This window comes from Postia placenta (assembly GCF_002117355.1).
Source record: "Postia placenta MAD-698-R-SB12 unplaced genomic scaffold POSPLAscaffold_3, whole genome shotgun sequence".
In the NCBI taxonomy this organism is placed as follows: domain Eukaryota; kingdom Fungi; phylum Basidiomycota; class Agaricomycetes; order Polyporales; family Adustoporiaceae; genus Rhodonia; species Rhodonia placenta.
In genome coordinates, this window is record NW_020169834.1 from 1,455,718 (window position 1) to 1,480,919 (window position 25,202).

Here is a 25,202-nt window from a genome sequence, read left to right on the forward strand (position 1 = left end):
TACTCTAGGACGCGATTGTAAGGCATCTGTCCGGTCTCTTTATGCGTCGCTGGTTTTACGTGTCTTTCGTGTCCTAACCCTTTCTAAAACTTTGATGAAGACGACAGTTCAACGACATATTTCATCAACCTGTGAACAATTGGGGGCTATCTTTCTTAGCCAATTCTCAATCCTAACGCGAATCCAGCAACGAATGATGCTCTTTGTTGGAAGTCCGAGGTCAAGAAGTCAATGACCCATCGGAAGAACGAGCCAACGTTGGGAGCCTTCGTCCTGCCAGCCGCATCCTTGGTATAGAAAAGATTCTCAAAGCGCGTCGACGCTCGCGACCAGTCAACCCGAACCAGAGAGAGAGAACCAAGGTACTATACAACGCTGGTCAATCGCACGACCAGATCAGAAAGGTAATCATAGACGACGGACCTGCAACAGGACAAATACGCCGCCCAGTACGAAGGCGACGGCCTTGGCACCCTTCTTCACGAATACTCCGGCGCATATTCCAGTCACCGTCCCGAAGGTGAGCTCCAGGTAGTGAACGTTTGACGATGGAGGGGGCGGAGCGGCTTCCGCGGACTGGAATGGTGCAGCACCGCTGGGTTGCGAAAGCGTTGTGGGAGAAGCCCTAGCGACAGCGGCTGTAGTGATTTGTCAGCTGTAGTGAATAACGCAAGGAGCAGCAACAAATGTATGTCTCACGTTCACAGAACACTGTAGGAGCTGCGAAAAGGGAGACACCAATGCCTACTCCTGCTACTCCCGCGGCTTTATACAGTAGGGACCGGGTATTTCTTGCCGGTGGTCTTGGGTATATATCAACAGAAATTTGCCTTCGTGATTGCGATACGTTCCAACGTAGACACGGGCTGGAGGACAGAGGCTTGGCGTGGTAGAGCTTGTTGCTCAAGGACGGCTGGAAGATGTTTCCACGGGAGTTCGCAGCGACATGACGCGTTAGGCCAAGAATATATGAGGACTGCATGGCAAATATCTGAATCTGAATTCTGGTGAGCTGGGATGTCAAAGTACGCTGCGATGAGAGAAGGAGCTGAATTCTGTGCAGGTTCGTTTAAGTCATGAACGCGAAAGCAATGACATCATGTCACCTGAGCGCATATACCGTGACCTTATGTCACACCAAGTCACTCGTCCGCGCATTTTCTGATTACCTTTCTGGGAAATCCTAGCGGCTCTCTGCATCCTTGCCGGTCTTCTTCAGCTTTTCGCAATGGGGCGTCGTGCAAAAAACAAGCAGGGTGATCCAGAACCTATTTCCCAGGATAGATCTGCCCGACCATCAGGGAAGCGACTGGGGAAACGCAAGGCTGAGGCAGACGTGGACGCCAAAGACGGTCCTAGCAAGAGACCCGCCAAGAAAGCCCGCGAGCATGAGGAGAAGAGCTCCAGAAAAGAGCAGAACGGGGGGAAGACGGGTTCCATAGCCAAGGAGATAAAGAAGGCCGCAAGTAAACCTAAGGTTAAACGAAAAGCCCAGGAGGAGTCTGAAGGCGAAAGTAGCAGTGAAGGATGGGAGGGCGTCCGAGACGACGACATAAAAGCTCCAGTAAAGTATGTGGTGCACTTGGTTCAACAGCAGCTTCTCAAGCAGAATGTCCGATCAGGTCCCTCTTTCATGATAGCGAAGACGAGGGTGAGGGCTTCGTCGGCGACCTGGAAGACCTCGACATGGAGGGTGATGAGGACGAGTATGTCCAATATTTGATGCTACTACGCCAGACCTCCTTACCTCCTTTCAGTGACGACCTCCTGCGTGGACCCGTGCAGGAACTTGATCTCGGCTCTGACGACGAGGAAATCGAGTTAGCACCGTCCAAGCTGAAGGGGAAGAAGTCAAAACAGCATGAGCGTCCCGCCAAAATTATCCCTACTGGTTCGGACGACTCATCTTCGGATTCCGACGAGGACGATGAGGATGGGCCTGTGACCATTGCTAATATGGAGGCACGGTCTCGCGCACTAGACGCTAATGCGGCCCGAGAAGCAGAGTTGGACGCTGAGGAGATGCAAAATGCAGCGTTAGTAGGCGCAGGCGATGATGACTTCGCTGACGCAGACGAGGTCGGGGAGGAGGGTGAAGGTGACGAGGAGTTCCACCTACCCACGGCGGAGGAGAGAGAAGAAGAAAAGAAGAGCGGTGGACCAGACATTCACACTGTTCAGCGGCGTATGCGGGAATGCGTACGTGTGATGGGCAGCTTCAAGAGATTGGCTGCTAAGGGACGGTAAGCGCAATTTTGATTTCTTTGCTACGGTAAGGGCTCATCGGAACCGTTAAACAGGTCACGATCAGAATATGTCCAGCAGCTCATCTCAGATATCGCGAGTTACTACGGATATAACGAGTTCCTTGCGGAGAAGCTGTTCCAGCTGTTTCCGGTTGCTGAGGTATGTTTCCATACGGCCGTCTCAATTAGTGATTGCGCTCACCCTAAGTTCGTCACAGGCGATCGAGTTCTTCGAGGCGAATGAAGTGTCCCGTCCCGTGACAATCAGGACGAACACCCTTCGCACTCGACGACGAGATCTAGCTCAGGCACTCATCAACAGAGGCGTCAACCTTGAATCCATCGGCAAATGGACAAACGTCGGTTTACAGGTATTCGAGAGCAGCGTTCCTATCGGTGCGACACCAGAATATCTTGCAGGCCACTACATGCTACAGGCCGCGTCTTCATTCCTTCCGGTCATCGCACTCTCCCCGCAACCTGGCGAGCGTGTCCTGGACATGGCATCCGCTCCGGGCGGAAAGACAACGCACATGGCGGCGCTTATGGAGAACACGGGCGTAGTGTTCGCCAATGACGTTAACAAAGCGCGCACGAAGAGTCTCACGGCAAACGTGCATCGGCTTGGCTGCAAGAACGTCGTCGTGTGCTCTTATGATGGCCGGGAGTTCCCCAAGGTGATGGGCGGTTTTGATCGTGTGCTCCTGGACGCCCCGTGCAGCGGGACGGGCATTATCAGCAAGGATACCGGTGTGAAAACTAACAAGGTTTGTTGTGTAGCACATTCTCGGTGCCGGCGGTACGCTAACCCTCCGACAGACCGAGCGGGACTTTACTCTCCTGTCTCACCTCCAAAAGCAGCTGATCCTCTGCGCCATAGACAGCGTGTCACCAGACTCGAAGACCGGCGGGTACCTAGTGTACTCCACATGTTCCGTGACGGTCGACGAGAACGAGGCGGTCGTGGACTACGCACTGCGCAAGCGGCCGAACGTCAAGCTGGTCGACACGGGCCTTGAATTTGGGCGGCCGGGCTACACCAACTACCGGGGAAAGGTGTTCAACGAGAAGGTCAGCCTAACGCGGCGGTTCTACCCGCACGTGCACAACATGGACGGGTTCTACGTCGCGAAGTTCAAGGTGGAGAAACGCGTGAAAACGAAGCCGCGCGACGAGGACAGTGGGCCCGTCGTCAGCACGAGTGGCGAGGCGATCGACGCCGACGACCTCAAGTTCAACAACGATGAGGACATGCGGTATATCGAGGGTGCGTTTGTCGACTGCTTTGTTATGGGTATACTTGCTGACAGTGATCCAACAGAATCGAAGGTAGAGGCTAGGCGAAAGGCGATGAAGGCCAAGGGTCTACGGGTCACTACACGCCGCAAGCCTGTGGAAGCTGGTCCCACGGTGGTCGAAGCCACGGCGTGAGCTCACCTCTCATCGCGCAGTTCGTTCTAGTGGTGGCGCAAGTAGTCTCAGATCTCGTCATTTGGTTTCATCGGAACATGATACTTGGTTTCTGGGGAGATAAACAGTTACTGCGCTCTGCCGTTTTCAAATACCCATCTTGGGATCGTCTCTCCTACTCGCATGGCCAACTCCCCGGGAGGATGGCAGAAAGGTTTGGAATGGAGCCATATACTCACATGGCACGATTAGGCCGACAATGATACGCCTATCACCAAAAGCTTGCCCACAGCTGCCACTGCACGGTACATATAAGGGGGTATGTTATCACCTGTGGTATCGGAGCCGCTACAGCAGTGTCCGAGCACCAGAATAGAGATACAGATCGCATCAGAGAAGATGAGGACGAAGCACATAATTGCGAATGATGCCATGCTTCCCGCCCCCTTTGCTGTGGGCCTGACCAGTCCAAACAGGCGACTCGGGATGGCGTCTTCCGTGCAAGCGCTGACCATGTGCGCTGGCAGGGGCAGGCGAGTCCGCTCTCTGCCGGCACGGCAACTCGTCTATTGAGCACTCTAGTACTTGCTCACTTTCCTGGAAGAAGGAAGTGTTAAATACACGATAGGATGTGTTGGGTCCCCTGCTGCAAGAAGATGTACGTACCTGTGTCTTCGCATGCAGCACACGCCCGCGCAAGAACCGACCAGCGCCAACCATAAGGCAACCGTGGCACCCAAGACCATCCAGACCTGTTGACCGCCGATGACACCGGTGTCAACCAATCAGTCAAGCTCAGACAGGAAAGGGATTCGCAGATCAGGACTTACAGCATTGCCCCAGTTCAAGGTCAGGATACCATCAGACTTGCTTTCGACGCGCTTGCGCACCACGGCGACAAAGATTACGTCAATGAGGAATACCGCCGTGGTGAGAACCGCAGCGAGGAACCCCACTATGAGGGCGATAATGGGGAGTGCCCGAGGAGCTCCAGGCGCGGACCGCGCATAGCGGACGATAATGAACGACGTGGCCAGAGCTAGGAAGGCAATGCCACAGGCTAGATACACATAATTAGATCAGGCACTGCTATCCCTGAATGTAACAGCGGAGCACGAGACGCACCAATGGGATGCAAAACCAAGACCGCAGTGATATCACGGTTAATAGTCGCTGGGTCAAGGTTCGTGTCGGAGGCGTGCAACACGTCAAGGACGAAGGGGCTGAGGTCATATCCCAGCTCTGCTTTAGAGCATGTTGCATTTGTCCCGGCAACGTCGATGCCGACGACACTGGCGGCGTCACGCGACAATGCAGGAGATCGTCAGTGGCAGATATAGACAATGCATCTGAATGGCCGACTCACGAGACGTCAATTGCCGATACGCAGTAGCCCCAAACGCCGAACCATGCGCTGCCGCCTGCGCTCACGTCGAGCAGAGAAATGCCCGCGTGCCCGACGAGGTGGAAGAGGTATACAGCCTTGATAATGGGCACGGACAGGGACACGAGAAGCAGGAGCAGAAAGCCGACAAAGCACATGAACGGGGTGATAGCAGCTAGCATCTTGCGGTGGCGAGTCTTCGACTAGCGGCGGTAGACGAGCACAGACAGTGTCTCCCCAAGGTGTTTAAGAGTAGGTCGACATGGGCAGAGCTCCACGGGCAGGCGAGTAGACCTTATACGAGAAGAGCATGTTGACCCCATTGAGTGGAGTTGGGGGGGGCGTGAGATTAGGTTCCCCCAAGGTGTTTTCATGAACGCCTGTTGCATGCTCGACGTCGTCAGAGGCAGCGGCAAGAGAGTTGGACCGAGGCAGACGAGCGGAATAGAGGCACGCGCCCCTGCACGCGTATACAAGCCCGCCAACATGGAGGGCGTGAGAAAAGCAGGGGCGGGGTCCTAAAGGCTGAAACACAGACGCGGTCGCGGTCGCGTCGATGCTTACCCGGAACAGAAAAGAAGCGTTACAAGCGAGCTGTACATCAAAACCTGGACGCCAAGGCCGATCCAGTCCTCCTCTGGCCTGCCCCTTTGCGAGCTTTGCTGTCGGCGCCGTCGAGTAAAGCGAGCACGGCGGGCAGCAAAGCGAAGGATACTGGAGAGCGGGAGCGCGGGGACAGGAAATGGCGGGCGGGGCGGCGGTGGATTTACGTATGTGTCAGTTGATCGGCTGGGGTCCACGCCAGAATTCCATGACCCCGTTGCTTCGATCTATTTTGTTGTGTCACCTTGTGAACAGCTCGCTTTCCCACGCTCAAAAATTCAAGCCACCCAACAAACAGCTAGCCCGCTGCAGCTGTACTCATCTGCCCGTCTCTGATAGATGCAGGGCGGCTCTGTGAGGCAGGTCCGCATCTTGGCAGTGCAGAGCGAATTGAGGGGACTGAGCAGACACACAAAATGAGTCAGAACAAGCGTTGTAGCAGAAGCGGACGCGTCGCCTAATCGGGGCGCTCATAACGTGGAAAGCCCAAAAACAGTTTAGCTTTGTTTGTACAGCCTGCTTAAGGGATAAGAAGCGCTGCCCAGAGCTTATTCTCTCCCTATCTCTTTCTCTCTCGCTCTCTTGTCTTCCTCTGCGTCGTCAGGCCGCAACAGCCTCTCTCTCTTCTCCTATACCACTAATTGTAAGCCTCTCTCTTTCATACTCTCACTCGCCACTATATATACACCTCTGCTCCGTCCTTTCATCTGTGTGCACATTCGTCGTCTGACACCCCCTACAGTTCTCGTCCGCACCTAGTCATCCGTAATGTCTGACGCTGTTGCTGCCCCCGCGCCTGTTGAGGAGGTGAAGCCTGAGGTTCCCACCGAAGAGCCCACTCCTGCCGCCGAGCCCGCCACTGAGGCGGCGCCTGCTGCTGTAAGTTGACCTTGTCATGTTGACAACGACGCGTTTTTCTCAACGTTTTGCTGTCAGGTGGAACCTACGGAAGAGGCCAAGGCTGAGGTAGGATTTACACGTTGTTCTTTTCAGACTTCTTTCTAAATCGCTCGTTATAGGAGGCTGCACCTGAACCTGCTGCCACTGAAGCCGCCGCTGAGCCTGCTGCAACTGAGCCCGCGACTGAGGAGGCTAAGCCCGTACGTTGATTTGCTGTCGAGTTGTCTGTCGTGATTTCTGATCATCCATCACAGGCTGAGCCCGCTGCCACGGAGACGAAGAAGGAAGATCGACCCAAGAGCCCTAGTCTCTTGGCTAAGCTCCTTGGACCTTTCAAGGGAAGAGGCGAGAAGAAGACCGAGAAGAAGCCCAAAGAGAAGGCTGTGAAGAAGACTGAGAAGAAGGAGGAGGTAAGTTTTCGTCCTCCCACCTTTGTAGGGTGTTGCTTATGATCAAAAAGGCTGCCGTTCCTGCTGAGGAGGCGCCTAAAGAGGCTCAGCCCGAAGAGGCTCCTGCTGCTGAAGCTCACGCAACCGAGGAGACCCCTGCCGAGCCCGCCGCTGAGCCTGTGAAGGAAACTGAGACCGCTCCTGCTGCCGAGGCCCCAGCTGCTGAGGCCGCTCCTGCTGAGCCCGCCGCCGAGACCACTGAGACCCCCAAGGAGAAGGTATGCCACTAGTGCTTACTTCCATTTGATCTTGTCATTGATCATGTCTGCAGAAGGAGGAGAAGCCGAAGTCATCCAAGGTTAACCGCCGCTTGTCAGCGCGCGTCGGTGAATTCTTCAAGACGAAGCCGAAAGCGGAGCACAACACGCCCGCCAAGGTTGAAGAGAACCCCCCGAAGATCGAGGAGTCTGAGCCCATTGCTCCCCTCGAGAACCCTGCGGCGGAGGAGGCTGCTGAGTCGACACCGGCACCTGCGGTGGAGGAGCCTAAGATTGAGGCACCACCCGCTGCTCCCGTCGTTGCTGCTGCTGCGTAAGGGCCATTGGTCGGTTCGCTCTAACGTTATGACGTGTCACGATGCCATCTTCGCTTACGCTCGCATCTTCATGTGCTGGTTCGTTCCACCGCTCATCTGGATAGGTCCTCATCTCTTTCATTCATGGTCTTATTTTACGACGCGGATCTAGTCTTTAGTTTGCTTCATTCACGATGCATGTTTTCGTTTATACCGTGTAGCTAGGCCCGCATCATAGCTAATGTCCATCCGGATAGCGTGTCATCATACCCCACTTTCCTTCTGTTCTAGCTGCGTGCTTTCATGGTCTTGCAACTCCTGTAGTTTGTTCTCTATCAGGAGTGGTCATGATAATGCAGCATGCCTTCACGTTACGTTCTTTAGTGTGTTGTACTCCGATTCAGTGTAAGGGAGATTTCTTTGTGCAAGTACATAGAATCGACATCCTTTTGTCACGGTTTGACCGAATTGCCATGAGTCTGCTACGCCTGCATATCTCCAACTTCGTTCTGACTGCGTCGTCATCCTGTGGCTGTGGGCAGTCTACTTCGTACGCTGGGAAGACATGTTGGCCAACCCGCACCGAAAACGGCTGCATGTGACTGATCGAGTCATTTCAGACGCGATGCGCCTGAAGCAATGGCATTCGAGGAGTTTGTACCGTTTGTGGCGGTCCCTGCCTTTCTACTCATTCTATATCGTATTCACCACTCGCAATGCCGCCAAAGTCTTCTGCGGGCAAGGAGAAGGATCTGACTGCCGAGGACGACGTCCTCCAAGCGGTCATTCTCGCGGACAGCTTCAATAAGCGCTTCAGACCATTGACTATAGGCAAGCCGAGGGTACGTGCCTTGTTCTGATGTACAGACAGAGACCCGACGGCTAAGGAAAGATTGGCGTCCGTCGCAGTGCCTCCTGCCTATATGCAATGCCACGCTATTAGACTGGACATTCGAGAGTCTGGCGTTGGCGGGCGTGCAGGAGATCTTCGTAATTTGTCGATCGTATCCCGAGCTCGTGAAGGCAGCCATTCGGTGCGTACGGAGCGCAACATGCGCATATATACATGCTCATATTTGGAGTCCGTTGCTGAGTATGCTCGTATAGGGATTCGAAATGGTCGAAGCCGAGCTCAGGCCTGAAGATTGTGCCCATCATCACGGCGAAGGAGACCTTCTCCCCTGGGGATGCTATGCGCGACATCTACACGCATGGGATCATCACCACCGACTTCGTTCTCGTCACGGGCGACCTCGTGAGCAACATCCGGATAGACGAGGTCGTGCGCGCGCACAAGGAGCGCCGGAAGACCAACAAGGATGCAATCATGACGATGGTCGTAAAAGAAAGCGGCGCGAAACATCGCACAAGGTGAGTTGTACCAGCGACCGCGGTGCAGTGCGGATACACACTGAAGCTCTGACAGATCGCGGGGAGATTCGGGCGTGTTCGTCTTGGACGCGAATACATCAGAGTGTCTGCATTATGAGCCTGTCACCGGGCACCCTACAAAAAGCATCGCCCACATCCCAAGAGAGGTACTGGCGGAACATCCAGAAGTAGAGATTCGGAATGATCTTATCGACTGTTCAATAGATGTCTGCTCGGTCGAGGTATGTCTGTACTATCATGCCTGCAGCTCATACAGATATCCGAAGCCGTTTCTAGGTCCCGTCGTTATTTCAGGACAACTTTGATTACGCCGACATCCGGCGGGACTTCGTGTATGGTGTGCTGACATCGGACCTCTTGATGAAGAACATCTACTGTTACGTCGCACGGGAGGGCTATGCTGCTCGTGTAGCGGATACACGGAGCTACGACGCGATAAGGTGTGCTGACCATCGTAGACCTAGCTGCGTTAGATCATCTGTCAGCTAACTGTCGCACTTGCAGCAAAGACATCTTGTCAAGGTGGACGTTCCCCCTGGTTCCAGACAACAACCATCCTAGTGATCATTCATATGACCATCTTCGCGGGAACAAGTACATCGCCAAAGACAATTCCGTATCCCTGTCCCGGTGGGTGTGAACATTCATCATCACGCTTCACCTTCACTGATCACCCAAGTACAGTACATGCAAGATTGGGCCAAATACACTCATTGGCGCACACACCACCGTCGCCGATGGCGCATCCATCTCGGGCAGCGTCATTGGCCAACGGTGTACCATCGGCGCCGGTGTCGTGCTCGAAGGAGCGTACATCTTCGACGACACCAACATCGGCGCTGGCTCGCGTGTCGAGGCGAGCATCATCGGGTCCGAGGTGCGCATAGGATCAGGGAGCATCGTGCGCTCGGGCTGTGTCATCGGGAACGGTGTGGTTCTCGGGAAGGATGCACGGCTTGCGAAGTTCGAGAGAATTTCCAGACGCAGGGACCTCAGCGGCGAAGAGGCAGACGACGAGGATGACGACGACGAGTGGGAGATGGTCGAGGCTCGTGAGTGGACAGATCGCTTCAGAGTGAATCAACATCTGACTCGCAGCAGACCAGGAGAGCGTCACCTCATTGCTTGGCGAAGGCACGAATGCCGTCGTCTGGCCGCAGAAACCTCTGGACGAGGACGAAGATGACGAAGATGAATCTGTGGAGTCCTATAACAACCAACGACTTATGCGCATCGGTGCGTGTGAGCTTTGCGAAACGCAGTTTGTTTGTCCTCATATTTCACCTATTTCACCCGCAGGAGACAACGCGTCCGACCTCGACCTTTCCGACGCGGGCTCCGTCACCGAGGACGAGTCAGACTCAGACTCGGACAGCGACTCGGACTCGGACACGCACGCACTCTCGCGCACCTCCTCCGCGACGTCCGCCTCGCTCGCGCCCGACGCGTCCGTCTCCGCGCTGCACGCGCTGCAGGAGACTGCGGCCGAGAGCGAGTTCCGCTCCGAGGTGCGGCAGTCGCTCGAGCGCGCGTTCGCGGAGGGCCACAGCGTCGACAACGCGGCCGTCGAGCTCAAGACGCTGCGCATGGCGAGCAACGTGCCCCTGCGCCGCGTGCGCGAGGCCGTCGTCGCCGCGATCATCGAGCGCATCGACGTCGTCGACGGCGACCCCGCGCGCCAGCGCCAGGCGATCGGCGCGACGGTCGCGCGCTGGGGCGCCCTGATCGACCGCATCGGCGGCGTCGACGCCGTGGAGACCGTCGAGGTGCTGCAGGCGCACTGCGCGCAGTCGCCGCGCCTGCCGCTGTTCGGGCAGATCCTCGTCGCGCTGTACCAGGCGGACATCGTCGAGGAGGACGACATCCGCGCGTGGTACGCGCGTCCGGCGTCGCGCGGCGAGGGCGCGAAGCCTGGGCCGCTGCGTGAGGGCCTCGAGAAGTGCTGGGCGGTGGGCGCGCGCATGATTGAGCAGTTCGACGAGCAGGAGAGCGGGGACGAGGAGAGTGGGGAGGAGGAGGAGGGCAGCGGCAAGAGTGAGGGGAGCAAGGAGGGGAGCGGAGAGGAAAGCGAGGAGGAAAGCGGGGAGGAGAGGAGCGACGAGGACGTGACCAGCGCCGTTACAACAGCGCGGCAGCCTATGGACGCGGTCGCGGCGGGCGTCCCTGTCCCACCAACGGTGACGGTTGTCGAGCGGGTCGCGCCCATGATTGCACAGGTGACGGTGCCGTCAAGGGCAGCATCTGCCCCCGGAGTAGGCTCCAGCTCGTCTGTCAATCCCACAGCGACGCCTGCTTCTTCCAGGACGCCTGCTCCCGCCGCGACGCCCGCCGCGCAACCGCGCGTATCCGCAGGTGCCGCGAGTGAAAGCAGTGAAGAGGAGAGCGAGGAAAGCGAGGAGGAGAGCGAGGAGAGCGGGGAGGAGAGCAGCGACGAGGCCGTCACCAGCGCCGTCACAATAGCTGGGCGGTCTGTGAACGCGGTCGCGGTGGGCGTCCCTGTCCCGCCAACAGTGACGGTTGTCGAGCGGGTCGCGCCCATGATTTCGCAGGTAACAGTGCCGCCAAGGGCAGCATCTGCCCCCGGAGTAGGCTCCAGCTCGTCTACTAACCCCGCCGCGCCGCCTGCTTCCTCCAGGATGCCTGCGCCCGCCGCGCGACCGCCCGGATCCAGAGGTACCGCGAGCGAGAGCAGTGAAGAGGAGAGCGACGGGAGCGAGGAGGACGGGAGCGGGAGTGAGTAGAAGCCAACCAAATTCGAAGTCCATTCTGCCGTGTACACTACACCTTGCTTTCCGTATTAGCATCTGTCATAGCTTTCTCTGTTCTTACTTGCGTGCTGCGGGACACGAAGGCTCGGCGGCGCCAGGGCATCAACTTTGCGTGATTGGCCGTTTTGTACGCGCTCTCACTCTTGTCTTTGAGTCTTGAAGTCGCAGAACCGAGTATCTATCACCCTCGTGCCAGAGCGTCGTTGACGGACGGCATCCAAGCGCTGCCATCAATGCAACCTCGTATATTAGCGAAACATCACCTCTACGTTTCCCCCCAGGACATCATGATACGTTCCGGTACCAGCTGCGATCGTGCTACTCCCCTGCGACTCACCTGCCTGTCGTATTCAGAATGGCACCGCGCTCGCGTGGAAGCCGTTGAAGAGAGGAGCGCGATTACTCTCCGCGCGCGCTCGCGCGCCATTGCATGTCGTCCAGGATAAAGTCGCCCATGACGCGGGGATACGCCTCCCCCGCGAGCGCCTCGTTGTGCTCCTCTGCGAGCGAGTCCCAGTCGCGCTCGACCATGCGCCGCCCGCCTTGCTCAGCGTCCGCGTCCGCGCTCTCACCATAGAGCGCGCGCAGGGCCGCCCACGCGGCCTCGCTTTGGGCGCGGTGCACGAGGGTGTCCCCCGTCGAGTGCACGAGGAGCCACCGTGCGTGCGCGGCGCCCGCGCGCAGGGCGTACGCGGCGGTGTTCCAGGGCGCGTAGCTGCGCAGGCGGCCGAAGGCGGGGGCGACGAACCAGGACTTGTACGCGGGGAAGGCGCGCAGCAGAAGGTCGAGGTCGTAGAGGCCCGAGGAGAGGGCGAGGGCGCGGGTGGCGGCGAGGAGCGCGGGGGCGGGGCGGAGGGTGTCTGGGGTGGGGACGGGCGCGGGCGGGAGCGCGTCGGTGGGGGAGGGGGGCGGCGCGGGCGGCGCGGGAGAGGGGGGCTGGAGGAAGATGGAGGTGAGCATGTGCGCGGAGCAGCTGTGGCCGATGAGGTAGAGCGCGGTGGGGTCGTACGGGGGGCCATGCGCGTGTGCGGGGCCGGGCCAGGCGAGGAGGAAGTGGAGGAAGGCGAGGAGATCTGCGGCGTGTGCGGGGTGGCGGAGCGGGGTGGCGGGGGTGGTGAGGCGGTAGTTGGGGAGGGCGACGGGGCAGCGGGTGCGGGCGGCGAGGCGGCGGGCGAGGGCGGCGTGGTCGGCCTTGTCTTCGCTGGGGGACGGGGGTGGGTCACCGGCGGCGGGTGCGCGCAGGGCAGAGGGTACTCACGAGCGCCAGGCACCGCCGTGGACGAAGCAGATGAGCGGGGGCTTCGCGGCGGGGGTTGGATTGGGGATGTAGAGGTCGAACTGGTGGAATGGATTGGGTGGCGAGGTGGAGATGTAGGCGATGTTGAGATGCTCGTCGATGCGAGTGGGGTGTGTCTCTGCAGATGACATCGCCATATTGGCTGCGCGGCGTGTGGCGGCAGACTGGAGGCGGAGGGCCGGGGCACAGAGGCGCATGAGGCAGGCGTCGGCCGGGACAGTCAGTCGCACAGATCGGCTCGGCGTATGCGTCGCTGACGTCATGCACCCATCAGGCCCCCGTTATAAACGATCCAACCCTCTTCCCTTCAGCCCATCCCCTTCGCCACTCCCCACCATGCCTTTCACCGGCTCAGACATCTGCAAGGTATGCTCGCTTACCTCTCGTCAATTTCACCCCTGATTTTGTCTGCGACAGATCATGTCAGTCCTCTCCTAACCGAGCAATTCACCGCGCACCGTACTCACATCCTCCTACCCAGCTTCGCCATCATCCTCCCGCCCGTTGGCGTCTTCCTCGAGCGTGGATTTGGTGCCGACTTTATCATCAACATCATCCTGGTGCGTTCTATTCTCCCCTTGTAATATCAACCACGACCTGACTCTAGTTTTCCTCTCTTCTAGACAGCACTAGGTTACATGTGAGTCTATCCTTGCCGTCCCTACTACCCCATGCCCAGGACTCACGCCGTGCGCCAGCCCCGGTATCATCCATGCCCTCTACATCATCCTCAAATACTAGACACTTCATGTCTCACACTATTACCCGTTCACGACCTTCACGATGACGGAGGACCTTGTATCTTGACTAGCACTACTATAGTCCTACTTATTCCTCGTACTTTTATGGTTGTTGTCCAAGTACCGTAACCTATACCCGTCTTCATTCGCATTGTCTGTGCGTGTGAGCCTCTGAGAGATTCCATGAGAGATAGATAGTACACGCGTATATTCAAGACCGCCTTTTGCTGTTCTCCCATCATGCAGAGGCCTCGTTACCGCCAAGACCCTCCAGCTCGACGACCTCCAAAACCTCGTTCAGCACACTCACGGCCCTCTCAACATCTTCCCACGAGTTGTACAGCGGACACGGCGCCAGCCTGATCACGTCCGGCCGCCTCGAATCCCCGACAACACCCCTTTCGCCCAGCCCCTGCAGCACCCGCGGCATCACGCCCCTCCCCACAGGCAAGAACAGCAGCGACAGCTGCGCCCCGCGCTCCGCCGCGTCCGCCGGCGTGATGATTGTCACACCCACCCGCGTCCTCCCGCCTTCGCTCGCCTGCACGTCCACGAAAAACCGCGACGCGCGCAGGAGCGCCTCCAGGTAGCCCGTGAGCCGCACGCTGCGCGCGCGCAGCGGGCCCATCCCGCCCGCCGCGCGGAACACCCCCAGCGACCCCAGCAGCGCCGCCGTCGCGAGCACCGACGGGTTCGACTGCTGGAAGCCCTGCGCGCCGCGGATCCGCGCGAACGTCGCCGGCATCGCGAAGCGCGTCTGCGCGTCGTGGCCCCACCAGCCCGCGGCCCTGTGGGGAGAGCAGTCAGCGGCGGCGCGTGGGGTTAGGCTAAGCGGGGAGGGGGGGGATGGGGGATGAGGAATGGGGGCAGCGCACGCACCGGATGGGCTCGTCCGCCCAGCGCTCGTGCACGAAGATGCCGCCGATCGCGCCCGGGCCCGCGTTGAGGTACTTGTACGTGCACCACGCCGCAAAGTCGACGCCCCAGTCGTGCAGCGCGAGCGGGACGTTGCCGGCCGCGTGCGCGAGGTCCCAGCCGCAGATGCAGCCCTGCGAATGCGACGGACGGCGCGTGCAACAAACAGCTCAGCTCAGCGCCGGGGACACGCTTAGAACGGGGGAGGGGACGGGGAAGCGCGCACCTGCGCGTGCGCGGCACGCGTGATCGCCTCGATGGCGAAGAGCTGCCCGGTGTAGTACTGGACCCCGCTGAAGAGCACGAGCGCGAGCGACGGGCCCTCGCGTGTGATCGCGTCGAGGATGTCGGACGTGCGGAGCGTGTGCTCGCCCGCGCGCGGCGCGAGCTCGAGGATGGCGGTGGCGGGGTCGAGGCCGTGCGCGGCCGCCTGCGAGGCCATCGCATACTGTGCAGGGCAGTCAACAGTCAAGTTCGAGTTCACATTGCTGCGGCAGGGAAGGCCAAGCGGGGGGTGGAGGAGGGATGGCACGCACCTGGTCCGAAGGGAAGGCGCGCGCCTCGCAGAGGATCTTGTAGCGCGCCGTCGTTGGGCGGTAGAACGTGTTCAGGAGGAGGTGCAGGTTCGCCGTGAGCGTGCCCATGCACGCGACCTCGGACTCTTGTGCACCTATGGGACCGTGGGGGGTAGGGTAGTGTCAGCCTGGCCGGCGCGAGCGGGGACGCTGCCCACTGACCTACGAGCTCGGCGAAGACGGGGTGCACGGTATCCGCGATGTGCATCCAGTCGCGGCCGTGCGGATGGTCAAAGTGCCCCTCGACGCCCCTGCAAAGGAGCCGGGAGACGGTCAGCACCAAGCCGCGGGGGCGGGATTGGGCGAGGGGGGGGGGGGGGGGGAACACACCCCGCGCGCCCGAGCCAGAGAAATGAAGAAATAAAAATAACGCACTGTGTCGCCCAGACGTCGAGCTCCTCTTGCACGAGCTGCCGCGCGCGGCGGGGCTGCGCGCCGAGCGAGTTTCCGCACAGGTACGTGCATGGCGCGTCCGCTGTGCGGAGGCACGGGGAGGATTAGCAGTGCCGGGGAGGGCACGGAAGGAGGCACGCTCACCGAGCTCGGGGCCGACGGCCGTCGCCTTCATCTGGCGGTTCGTCGGGATGGCGAACTCGGCGCGGAATGCGCGGAGGGGGTCGTCCCCCGGGGCGGGCTTGAAGATGTCTGCGGCGGACGACATGGACTCTCGGGTGCAAGGTTCAGCAGCGCTGCTAGTGCTCTCGTTTACGCTACTGTCGATTTATGCGCCGAGTCAGTCGGCTGATGAGTAACGGCGAGTCGGTCGACCTCGCTAGGGTCTAGGTAATGAGTACTGAGTCTGCAAGAGGTCAAATAGCGTCCGGGTGTGCGGACACAAACTAGTGAGAGCGCAAGAGAATCGATGGGTCATCTTGGCTGATCGACCGGCGCGACCTTACTCGGATGTCATGGTGGGTGCGAGAGGACTACGACTTATGTATATATCATCGGCAACGACATGAGAGCCAAAAAATGGGAGCTCTTACGGCGAAGATAATGGTGGCTACACTCGAGGACGGTCGGTAGCCTCGTGCGTGTTTCCATGTCACCCTGATCGACGAGTCGGAGTTACGCGGCAGTCGCAATGCCTGTTTATGCTTCGCGAGAAGCTAGATTTCGTTCACATACTGCATGTCCATTCAATTGAGGTAGCAAAGGAACAAGCGATACACCAATAGAGAGCACAGAATGGGTACAACTAATATACGCGCAAAGGAACGTGGGGAATGAGGTATGACATTAAGCAAACAGTCTGTATATAGATAAACGTCGTGAAAGATCACTAGCAGCTCTCTGCTCGTCTGTCCAGTGTGGTATCCATGAGCATGAACGGGATGATGGAAATGACGACATGCACGATTCCAGTAGGCGTTTACTTGTTGTTGTTGTTATGACTGGCCTTGACATTGTTGCTGACCACTACACCGACGACGATGCCTACGACAGCAAGACAGATGAGGACAATGATGAAGCAGATCCAACGCATGCGGCGGGCTCTGCGTGCGTGCACCACCGCCTTCTCGGTTTGTTGCAGACTAGAGAGACATGAGGACTGGTGCAGAACAGACATGAACATTGAGCTCGTACCCAGCTTCCGTGTTATGCTCGACTTGTCCCGCAGTAGTTTCGATGGCGTCAATGGCGTCATTCTGTTGCTCAACAACCGCGCTCAACTGTTGGTAGTCACATCTCAGGTTAGAACATCGACAAAGAAGAATTTGAGCCATACATCATTGAACAGCTGCGCGAGCTCCTCTAAGGTCCTTTCGATCCTGAGAATGTCTGCTTGTCGGTCCTGGACCTCTCGGTAAGCTTGTCTCGATTCGCCATAGCGTGTTGAGTTCGACAGCTACAGAAGGCATATCAGTGGTGGAGCGAAGGGATGCAAGGGCACTACACACGGCCTGCGCGAAGATCTGGTCGCCGCCACCTTCGGGGTTATTAACAACAGCGTCGATCTCCTCTGGTGACGCGTCGGGTTTGACTGCGGATCATTAAGTCATACTGTCACGTCTACAGGTAAGGTAGGGCGTACCGATCTTGAACTGCCGTTCAACCCGCTGCTTGTATCTCGCCCTGTAGTCCCGCTCTACTTGTTGGTAGCTCTGCAGGATCTCGACGAACTTTGAGCGCAAGACTCCGGTCTGAAACAACATCTGGCTCAGTCCGCGATACCTACACTGGGCAGCCTTCATACCTGGTTGGCCCTTATTCGCGCATCCTGTGGCCGAGGCGTAGGATACTGCGACAATGATTGTATCCGCTCCTTCAAGCTGTTACTGAGAACGCGTGTCTTCCCAACGAGTTCGTCAAGCGCAGCAGCATTTTGTTGGTTCACAGCGTCGTCGGTACCGTTCAAGGAGCGCGAGTGCAACTCGCCGATGCGCGCCACATTGGAACTAAACTCTGAGATGGCATCTTGAACGGACGAAACCTGTTAATGCAATGGGATGGTACCAATTGAGTCAAAGACGGCCCCGCCTCAGTATCACAGACAGCATGCGCACCTCAGCATAGAACCTGGTCATTGGGTCAGTCTCCGCATTCCCGTTGCCATTCGTCGGCGGCGAGATGGGACTAGGGGTCTGCAGCCCTGTCATCTCATGGTACTGAGGGGCGGTGCCATCCTGGTTCGCTTGCTGCTGTCTCTGAGCCTATTCTGACGCGGTGCATGGTCAGCCTCCGTTGACTGCGCATTCGTCTGCGGTGACGAGACGCACCCTTAAGGCGGCGAGCCTGTCACGGGCGGCCATGGTGTAGTGAGGGGTATACGACGAGCAAGAGGTGAGCGGAAGTCAAGAAAGAGGATCGCGCCACCGGATGGGACTAAACAGGACTAAACGAGGCTCGTAGGCGCGACCGTGGGAATTAATGCCCGACAATTCATGCCCGCCCTGGCGCGGCAACGGCTGGCGGTGGCACTGCAACAAACCGGTCCAACTTACAACATCAGCCCCGAGATTCGAGCTTTGTCTCGTCAGTCTTGTCTATCTCTGCCAGAATTACATTCATCTTGGAATACTTGTGGCTCTCGGAGACATGTCAGCATCACCCATTAAGCATAATTGTCACAGTTGGTAGGGTGAACGGCTGGACGGCTCATCACTCTGACTGACAATCTAAGTTCCAATGCGCTCGCGTGCAGAGCGCGTCTTGGGCCCTGCAGTTAGAAAGCCTAGTGAGTCGCTCATAATCTTAGTACGTTCTGCCTGAATCTCCATACCGACTACGGCGAAGTCTTTCACCTGTTCTGTAATGAAATTAATCCATGATGTCGCGGTGTCAGCGGGAATAATGTACGAGTGTCCCATTACCTGCTTTGTAGATGCTTTACAACAATCTGTATAACGATGGACATTCGGCCCTCGGGTGTAAACAGGTTAAGGGAGAGACACAAAGGCCCCCTCTTCGGAATGCGCCATCGTGCTCTGCGAGACAAATGTAGGAGGGTCGGCCAACGGTCGGCAGCCATCGGGACAAGCGTCTCGACGGTGACGTCGCTGCAAGGGCTCGACGGGTAGGTTCCATATGCTACTGTATCTTTTACCCCACGTCTAGCACGCATGATCTGCGATAGGAGGTCTGTCATTATTGAAAGGCTGTGATGCGACCAGCCACTAAACTCAATAAATGGATTGAAATCTCTCACACCCGTAAGTTCTCGCTGTGTAGCCTCCATCTGCCGGCTCACTACTCACATGCAGGTTACGTGTTAAGGTAAATTCTCCGTCGCCCGACAGTACATCTGCGGTATGTCCCATTGAATGACAGCGCCGGACGTTATACGCGGTGGCGGCCGTGAGCTCTGCGTACTTCCGCGTCCCCCTCCCGGCAGGCTGCTGTACGTCCTACTGTATGTTCTGCCCCACGTCTGGCGCAAAGCACCATCTGCGATAGGAGGTTCGCCTTAATTGAAATGCTGCAATTCGGTCGGCCAGCGAACTCAACGAAAGGACGGCAATCTCTCACCCCTTTAAGGTCTCATTGGCCAGCTTCCATCTCCATCTGGCGACCAACTACTCAAATGCAAGTTACGTGTTAAGATGAGTTATCCGTCGCCTGACAGTGTCCCTGCGATATACCCTGTTGAACCACAGCGTTGGGCGTCATACGCGGTGGTGGCCGTAAGCTGTGCGTAATGGCGTGTCCTCCCGGCAGGCTCCAATTTTAGTGAACAGCTTGCGGCTAGGCATGATTATCGCCGAAGCGATTCGTGAGCCTCAGCTGCCGTTGGCACTTAGGACAACGCGACCTTTCGGCTGCAACCAGCATGTTCGCGTCATGTGCTAGCTGTAACAAGCACAAAGGCGTATAAAGGCGAAACGCGCGAGCCGCCATTCACTTTCAGTAAACTGATCATAACTTGTTCAATCTCTGCTCATATCTGCATACGGGCAAGATGGTCCAGAACACTGCCAAGCTTGGAGGGACCGCGTCCGGCATCACTGTCGCGAAGATAGCAGTACGTACTATATTTGATTGGACTCCTGTGAAAGTCTGTCTTGACATAAATTTCATTTTAAGCAAGGTTTGATGATGATGACGTTCGTGCGAGCCGGCGCGTGTCTCCAGGTGCTCTTACTGAATGTTGACAACACAGCCTGAGGGATCCGAAACACCCTCTCAGTGATGAGGAGGCGTTTGAGTCTATCAAGGCGGGAGTCGATGCTTGCCCGCCTGGCGCGAAGATGTTCCTGAACAGCGGTAAACCTTGCCTACGAGACTCGAAGGCCTAGCAGCACTGATGATGGCCTCCTATCCTCAGGCGAATTCTATTCGTACGATTTCTCCACGGCGAACTTGCAGCTGCTGGCCAGGTTCTTCGAGAAGTATCCTGACTATGCGGATAAGACGTTCCTCTCCGTTAAGGTGTGTCGACGTTGTCATTCCTCGAATTACCATGACCTTGGGCATCTCACGCCATCTCACCTTCTGTAGGGTGCCATCGGAAAGTCTGTAGGGAAACCAGGCGGTCCAGACACATCGTAGGCTACGCGTGTTCTATTCCGGAACATTACACTCACTCACTCACTCTTCACCCCGCCAGCCCGGAAAACTTGAGGCGCAGCGTCGACACCATCAACGGCGCCCTCCGCGGCACCAAGAAACTTGATTTGTTCGAGTGCGCCCGCGTCGACCAAAAGTATCCGATCGAAGATACCATCAAGGCTTTGGCCGCTTTGGTTCAGGAGGGTAAGTTCAGCCATATCGGCATGTCCGAGTGCAAGGCAGAGACTCTGAGGCGCGCGCATGCTGTGAGTGGCGGAACATGCGAGACCCCCGGATGATTTAATTGCTGGTGCGCGCAGGTGCACCCGATTGCGGTCGTGGAGATTGAAGTAAGCCTGTGGTCTTACGAAGAGGAGACCAAGAAAGGCGAGATAGTTTGCTCCTTCGATCCGCCTTTTGATTGACGATGTTAATTTAAGTTATCGCTACGGCTAAGGAGCTCGGTGTCGCTGTTGCTGGCTATTCGTACGTGCCGTGATTACCTCATTGTCTGCTGCACATCAGTAACGGCACTATGCAGCCCCCTTGGACGGGGCTTCTTGACCGGATCCATCAAGTCGACCAGTGACCTTTCGGGTCAGTCTATGAGCCACTCAACATACGGAAGTATTGACCCTCTTTCACGCAATTAGATGGTGACTACCGCCGCATGCTGACACGATTCAAGGACGAGGTACGCTTAGCATGAATAGGCTTGATTAAAGTGATTGTATACATTTTCACGCGAAACGACAGTACATCAAAGAGAACATCGCTATCGTCGAGGAACTCAAAGCACTGGCTGTTAAGAGGAACATCACGCCCGCGCAGCTCGCCATCGCCTGGGTAGCCTCGCTTGGTGATCATGTCATCCCGCTGCCCGGATCTTCGTACGTACTGGGCATCTGTCTCACTCACACGGTCGCAATAATTCATGTTGCCTCTAGCTCCAAGAAGCGTACGCTCGAGAACTTGGCTGCGGGTGACATTGTCCTGACCGATGCCGACAAAGCGCAAATCGACAAGATCTTGAGCAGCCACCAGGTCAAGGGCGACCGCTACTTCGGGAACGACGCCGCGGCTCATCTATGGGGATAAGAGATGGTGTCCACAGGAGCGTGATTCGCTATGTATTCCAGGGATTTTCGATTCGAGTACGATCGGCCCCCACATGATGTCCGATTTGAAGCAGAATGGAATTTGAATTGATGGAGCGGCATCTTGATCGCTGTGTGATCGACCTCGCGGAGGAGGCTTACCCAACGCATGCCGGGCGATGACAGTACTGAACAGGTGCACCATTCCGAGATGGCATTACCCATTTACGCTTACTTGACGATGCCCCAACCCGTGCGTCATCCCCTCGGCAGCACTCAAATTCAGTCGGACGTGTGGTCGCAGTACATATATATAAGAACATTTGACGGCAACCTTATTGCTCAACGCCCCTTGAACCACTCTCTCTATCATCACAGTCAACAGAATGGTGCAGAATACTGCTAAGCTCGGCGGTACCGCCTCCAATGTTACGGTCGCCAAAGTCGCGCATGGGCTCATGATGATGACGTGCGTAGAGCATGGTTGAAAGGATTACTCGTAAAGCTTATAATCACTTGCGCAACGTAGATGGAGGGGAGGTTCGGCACCTGTCCCAGACGAGCAATGTTTTGAAGCAATCAAGGCGGGCGTCGACGCTTTGCCTCCGGGTACTAAGATGCTCATCAACAGTGGTGCGTGCGTTCGAGATCACTGCCCCAGCACATCAGCCTTAACCTATTACTGTCCACAGGCGAGTTCTACGCGAACGACTTGGGGACCGGGAACCTTGAGCTTGTGGCAAGGTTCTTCGCCAAGTATCCAGAATATGCCGACAAGACGTTCTTGTCTGTTAAGGTAGAGCCTCTATTTCATGTAGTAGAGATGCCCCTCTTGACATAGCTTTGATGTTCCAGGGCGCTATTAATCGTACTAACATGGCGCCGGACTCTTCGTGAGTCTCATTGAGTGAAAGCAGGGGACCTCTTCTCATTCATAAACCGTGTAGGCCTGAGAATCTCCGCGCGAGCGTGGATAACATCAATGCCGCCCTCCGTGGCACTAAGAAGCTTGATCTTTTTGAATGTGCACGCGTCGACCCCAAGCATCCGATCGAGGAGGTGATCAAGACTCTTGCGGGCCTCATTAAGGAGGGCAAGTTCGATCACATTGGCATGTCCGAATGCAGCGCTGCTACGCTCAGGAAGGGGCACGCCGTAAGTCAGCGATCAGACATGGGTCCAGAAGAGATGCACGGCTGAATAAGTCATGTAGGTGCACCCTATCACTGCCGTGGAGATAGAGGTCAGCCCGTGGTCATACGAGGAAGAGACCAAGAAGGGTTACTACCGTCCCTTATAATTTTATTGTGACCAGATGCTGACCGGTCTACATAGTCATCGCAACAGCGGGTGAACTCGGCATCTCCGTGGTGGCCTATTCGTACGTTGACCGCACTTGCTCGATGCCTCCTGCAGTTACCGATCTTTCTTTTTTAGTCCACTAGGCAGAGGCTTTTTGACTGGCCAGATCAAGAGCCTGAGCGACCTTCCTGGTTTGTTCTCAATAAACATCATTCGCGCCAGGTCTTGACTTCAACTTTGCAGAGGCCGATGCGCGTCGCAGACTCACTCGCTTCCGTGAGGAGGTAAGTGATCTGTACTGAGACAAGGTATACTAATCTGACCATCCTCGCAGTACTTCAGCCACAACATAGCCTTCGTGAAGACACTCGAGTCTATCGCCCAGAAGAAGGGAATTACCCCCGCTCAGCTTTGCATCGCCTGGGTCGGGGCCCTGGGCCCGCACGTGTTCCCTCTCCCTGGCTCATCGTGCGTATCTGCCCGCTCTATGTCTCGCTATCGCAGGCTAAGCAGATGCGAACAGGCACAAGAAGCGTACCTTAGAGAACTCAGGAGGTGGCGACGTAGTTTTGACTGAGCAAGACTTGACAGAGATCAACGACGCGATCAGTAACTTCGAGGTGAAGGGCGATCGCTACTTCGGCAACCCTGAGGCGGCGCACCTGTGGGGATGAGCGCATGTACTCACGATGAGTCGGATGTAGCATGGAGCAGTTTGTACCAGCGAGTAACGTAAAGAATCGAGATTGTTGACTTGAAATATAGCGACGAAATCCTCTCAAAAACCAGATTTTGATGTTATCGACTACGAATGCTAGTATGGTGTCGATGACTGAATCATAAATATGGCGGCAATACTCGTACTTGCACCTGAAATCAATATCCACAATAACTGAAGATATCACCGGGGCCAATTACGGCTGACATCTCCAAGAATCTTTCATCGGAGTCGAGGCCTGAGGGACGATGTAATGTGATATACCCTCTAACGCGTCTCCATGGCTGTCTTCGTTGTGCTCGTGCCTGGTTCTGGAAGACCGCAGCACTAGGCGACTGACCCCACTTGGTGTCCGGCGCAGTTCACAACGGAACAATGCAGGGCTGCAGGGTCCACAGAATTGGACTTGCTGCCTTGATATCTGGATACTGAGTGGTCTAATGGCTTTTGGGTGCCCGATTCGCATCCGTCATCATCTCTTCGGAAGCTATCACACTAGTCAGCCGTATGTGATTGTGCGTCTGAAGGAAGTATGTAAGAAGTGACCAGAGAAAGTTACTTGATATCCTCTAGTATTCACTAGTCTCAAGGAACGATTGATAAGGTTGCACGATGTTGCACAACATAGTTAAGCTCGGAGGTATCGCCTCTAGTGTGACTGTTGCTAAAGCTGGAATATGTGAGTGCAGCTGCGAGTCCCCTGTTCTCGGTGCTGACTTGCATTGGTGCTGCCATAGCACGAATTGATGATTAAGACGGTCGTAGTCATAGCATTCAAACCTTAGGGGGATTTCTCATGTAGCTCGTAATCTGGGTGGAGGGAAGATGGCCCCGTTCCCGAGGAGCAATGCTTCGAGGGATCAAGGCCGGGATCGAAGTCTTGTCTCCTGGAGCGAGGATGCTCCTCAACAGCGGTACCCTCCGCTTCTACGAATATGGAGATCCGTCAGCCTTATATTTCCAATCCCCAAAGGTGAATAACACGGCAACCGCCTGACGACAGCAAACCTCGAGCTGGGAACCAGATTCTTCGAATAGTACCGGACTACGTCGACAAGACGTTCTTGTTTGTCAAGTCCGTTACTTCTCCATGGCTGCGGGATGCTGCGCGTCATGGATTACCCATCTCAAGGGAGCTGCGAGCCCAGGTGCTCTGGAAACAAACGATTCGTACGTGGCGAAGGGTGTATCAAAAACATGACTGATGGACGCAACAGCCATGAGAACCTTCGTGCGAGCGTGGTCAACATCGATGCTGTCCCTCGGAGAACGAAGAAGCTTGACCTCCTCCACTCGAGCATCACTATTCTACCGAGGAAACGATGAAATGACTTGTTAGCATGATTAAGGTCAGAGATATTCCTCGCCATTCAGATCTTGTCTCGACCCAGTGATGCGGATCAACCTTAAAGGTCGCTCAAATTCTTGACCTGTCTGGTCCAAAAGCCTGTGACTCGGTGAACTGACATGAGATATTAACTGAGCCTTGTACCTCGGGCGGGAGAATCTTTACGAATAAGCTACAAACGCCAAGCTGTGCTGCTGCAATGACTATGGCCCGCCATTGTCCACCCCGTGCAAAGAGGTGACTATTGATGTATGAGACAGAGCGCGACACACGTCGGCTGTTCCATCGCTTCGACCAGGCAAGTGCTGTTGCATCAAAGCGAAGGGACATTTCGACTGTAGTATTTTGGCGAGGCACTTATATTCATCGCGGACGACTAAGGAATAAGCCCTGCGCAGCATGGAAAGGCGTATTGGGATCGCACATCATACCCCGGGCTTGTCGTATATACCGAATGTCACTGCTGCACACGTTGGCTAGATAGGCTAACTGTGGCACTACAGATACAAGAAGCGCACCTTGAAGAATCTGGCGGGTGGCGACGTGTTCTTAACC

General features: G+C 56.5%; 11 protein-coding genes across 11 annotated transcripts; 6 read left to right on the forward strand and 5 right to left on the reverse strand.

Moving 5' to 3' along the window:
- Positions 1–71: 71 nt before the first annotated feature.
- POSPLADRAFT_1038908 (hypothetical protein) lies at positions 72–1,017 on the reverse strand. The gene is made up of 3 exons (XM_024477460.1): positions 700–1,017; positions 424–638; positions 72–365 (listed from the first exon to the last, which is right to left on the reverse strand). The coding sequence occupies exons 1-3, from the start codon at positions 980–982 to the stop codon at positions 156–158; spliced, it is 708 nt and encodes a 235-aa protein (XP_024341839.1). The 5' UTR covers positions 983–1,017; the 3' UTR covers positions 72–155.
- A 939-nt stretch (positions 1,018–1,956) lies between these two features.
- POSPLADRAFT_1044465 (hypothetical protein) lies at positions 1,957–3,677 on the forward strand (the record flags this gene model as incomplete). Its single annotated transcript, XM_024478547.1, has 5 exons — positions 1,957–2,243; positions 2,301–2,406; positions 2,465–3,013; positions 3,066–3,513; positions 3,580–3,677. The coding sequence occupies 5 exons, from the start codon at positions 1,957–1,959 to the stop codon at positions 3,675–3,677; spliced, it is 1,488 nt and encodes a 495-aa protein (XP_024341840.1).
- Positions 3,678–4,234: 557 nt separating this feature from the next.
- On the reverse strand, positions 4,235–6,014 carry POSPLADRAFT_1044466 (hypothetical protein; the record flags this gene model as incomplete). Its single annotated transcript, XM_024478548.1, has 8 exons — positions 4,235–4,253; positions 4,323–4,408; positions 4,487–4,716; positions 4,782–4,948; positions 5,023–5,138; positions 5,335–5,500; positions 5,605–5,702; positions 5,940–6,014. The coding sequence occupies 8 exons, from the start codon at positions 6,012–6,014 to the stop codon at positions 4,235–4,237; spliced, it is 957 nt and encodes a 318-aa protein (XP_024341841.1).
- Positions 6,015–6,206: 192 nt separating this feature from the next.
- On the forward strand, positions 6,207–7,880 carry POSPLADRAFT_1038909 (hypothetical protein). Its single transcript, XM_024477461.1, has 7 exons — positions 6,207–6,286; positions 6,386–6,522; positions 6,580–6,609; positions 6,663–6,743; positions 6,798–6,953; positions 7,004–7,210; positions 7,261–7,880. The coding sequence occupies exons 2-7, from the start codon at positions 6,412–6,414 to the stop codon at positions 7,525–7,527; spliced, it is 852 nt and encodes a 283-aa protein (XP_024341842.1). The 5' UTR covers positions 6,207–6,286; positions 6,386–6,411; the 3' UTR covers positions 7,528–7,880.
- Positions 7,881–8,222: 342 nt separating this feature from the next.
- Positions 8,223–11,826, forward strand: POSPLADRAFT_1044468 (hypothetical protein; the record flags this gene model as incomplete). The annotated part of the gene is made up of 11 exons (XM_024478549.1): positions 8,223–8,348; positions 8,416–8,540; positions 8,614–8,877; positions 8,933–9,119; positions 9,175–9,338; positions 9,403–9,528; positions 9,583–9,950; positions 10,000–10,134; positions 10,198–10,932; positions 11,251–11,336; positions 11,821–11,826. 11 exons carry the CDS (start codon positions 8,223–8,225, stop codon positions 11,824–11,826), a joined length of 2,322 nt encoding a protein of 773 aa, XP_024341843.1.
- A 239-nt stretch (positions 11,827–12,065) lies between these two features.
- Positions 12,066–13,094, reverse strand: POSPLADRAFT_1178667 (hypothetical protein; the record flags this gene model as incomplete). Its single annotated transcript, XM_024488607.1, has 2 exons — positions 12,066–12,867; positions 12,925–13,094. The coding sequence occupies 2 exons, from the start codon at positions 13,092–13,094 to the stop codon at positions 12,066–12,068; spliced, it is 972 nt and encodes a 323-aa protein (XP_024341844.1).
- A 237-nt stretch (positions 13,095–13,331) lies between these two features.
- POSPLADRAFT_1135558 (hypothetical protein) lies at positions 13,332–13,704 on the forward strand (the record flags this gene model as incomplete). The annotated part of the gene is made up of 3 exons (XM_024484590.1): positions 13,332–13,523; positions 13,587–13,603; positions 13,662–13,704. 3 exons carry the CDS (start codon positions 13,332–13,334, stop codon positions 13,702–13,704), a joined length of 252 nt encoding a protein of 83 aa, XP_024341845.1.
- Positions 13,705–13,941: 237 nt separating this feature from the next.
- Positions 13,942–16,191, reverse strand: POSPLADRAFT_1073326 (hypothetical protein; the record flags this gene model as incomplete). Its single annotated transcript, XM_024482595.1, has 8 exons — positions 16,180–16,191; positions 15,731–16,125; positions 15,569–15,668; positions 15,356–15,444; positions 15,155–15,288; positions 14,845–15,066; positions 14,583–14,752; positions 13,942–14,491 (listed from the first exon to the last, which is right to left on the reverse strand). Exons 2-8 carry the CDS (start codon positions 15,852–15,854, stop codon positions 13,942–13,944), a joined length of 1,389 nt encoding a protein of 462 aa, XP_024341846.1. The 5' UTR covers positions 15,855–16,125; positions 16,180–16,191.
- Positions 16,192–16,565: 374 nt separating this feature from the next.
- POSPLADRAFT_1135808 (hypothetical protein) lies at positions 16,566–17,946 on the reverse strand (the record flags this gene model as incomplete). The annotated part of the gene is made up of 8 exons (XM_024484613.1): positions 16,566–16,728; positions 16,781–16,866; positions 16,923–17,042; positions 17,095–17,177; positions 17,229–17,337; positions 17,391–17,627; positions 17,701–17,847; positions 17,914–17,946. The coding sequence occupies 8 exons, from the start codon at positions 17,944–17,946 to the stop codon at positions 16,566–16,568; spliced, it is 978 nt and encodes a 325-aa protein (XP_024341847.1).
- A 1,646-nt stretch (positions 17,947–19,592) lies between these two features.
- On the forward strand, positions 19,593–21,280 carry POSPLADRAFT_1053843 (hypothetical protein; the record flags this gene model as incomplete). The annotated part of the gene is made up of 12 exons (XM_024480454.1): positions 19,593–19,655; positions 19,718–19,737; positions 19,794–19,897; positions 19,959–20,062; positions 20,132–20,178; positions 20,241–20,448; positions 20,503–20,577; positions 20,640–20,668; positions 20,724–20,779; positions 20,836–20,876; positions 20,939–21,072; positions 21,130–21,280. The coding sequence occupies 12 exons, from the start codon at positions 19,593–19,595 to the stop codon at positions 21,278–21,280; spliced, it is 1,032 nt and encodes a 343-aa protein (XP_024341848.1).
- A 358-nt stretch (positions 21,281–21,638) lies between these two features.
- POSPLADRAFT_1167222 (hypothetical protein) lies at positions 21,639–23,366 on the forward strand. Its single transcript, XM_024487955.1, has 11 exons — positions 21,639–21,748; positions 21,809–21,912; positions 21,972–22,075; positions 22,135–22,172; positions 22,227–22,434; positions 22,493–22,559; positions 22,615–22,660; positions 22,717–22,772; positions 22,825–22,865; positions 22,916–23,049; positions 23,105–23,366. Exons 1-11 carry the CDS (start codon positions 21,666–21,668, stop codon positions 23,253–23,255), a joined length of 1,032 nt encoding a protein of 343 aa, XP_024341849.1. The 5' UTR covers positions 21,639–21,665; the 3' UTR covers positions 23,256–23,366.
- The last annotated feature ends 1,836 nt before the right edge of the window (positions 23,367–25,202 follow it).

What these genes read in the sequence shown, in the direction of transcription:
- POSPLADRAFT_1038908 (XM_024477460.1), bottom strand. Translation starts at nt 982, where the DNA reads ATGCAGTCCTCATATATTCTTGGCCTAACGCGTCATGTCGCTGCGAAC. An exon ending in TCCTACAGTGTTCTGTGAAC is followed by an intron (nt 639 to 699) that starts GTGAGACATACA and finishes AAATCACTACAG; the next exon opens with CCGCTGTCGCTAGGGCTTCT. An exon ending in GCGTATTTGTCCTGTTGCAG is followed by an intron (nt 366 to 423) that starts GTCCGTCGTCTA and finishes AGCGTTGTATAG; the next exon opens with TACCTTGGTTCTCTCTCTCT.
- POSPLADRAFT_1038909 (XM_024477461.1), top strand. Translation starts at nt 6,412, where the DNA reads ATGTCTGACGCTGTTGCTGCCCCCGCGCCTGTTGAGGAGGTGAAGCCT. An exon ending in CGACTGAGGAGGCTAAGCCC is followed by an intron (nt 6,744 to 6,797) that starts GTACGTTGATTT and finishes CATCCATCACAG; the next exon opens with GCTGAGCCCGCTGCCACGGA. An exon ending in CTGAGACCCCCAAGGAGAAG is followed by an intron (nt 7,211 to 7,260) that starts GTATGCCACTAG and finishes TGATCATGTCTG; the next exon opens with CAGAAGGAGGAGAAGCCGAA.
- POSPLADRAFT_1167222 (XM_024487955.1), top strand. Translation starts at nt 21,666, where the DNA reads ATGGTGCAGAATACTGCTAAGCTCGGCGGTACCGCCTCCAATGTTACG. An exon ending in AACATGGCGCCGGACTCTTC is followed by an intron (nt 22,173 to 22,226) that starts GTGAGTCTCATT and finishes TAAACCGTGTAG; the next exon opens with GCCTGAGAATCTCCGCGCGA. An exon ending in TCACTCGCTTCCGTGAGGAG is followed by an intron (nt 22,866 to 22,915) that starts GTAAGTGATCTG and finishes CCATCCTCGCAG; the next exon opens with TACTTCAGCCACAACATAGC.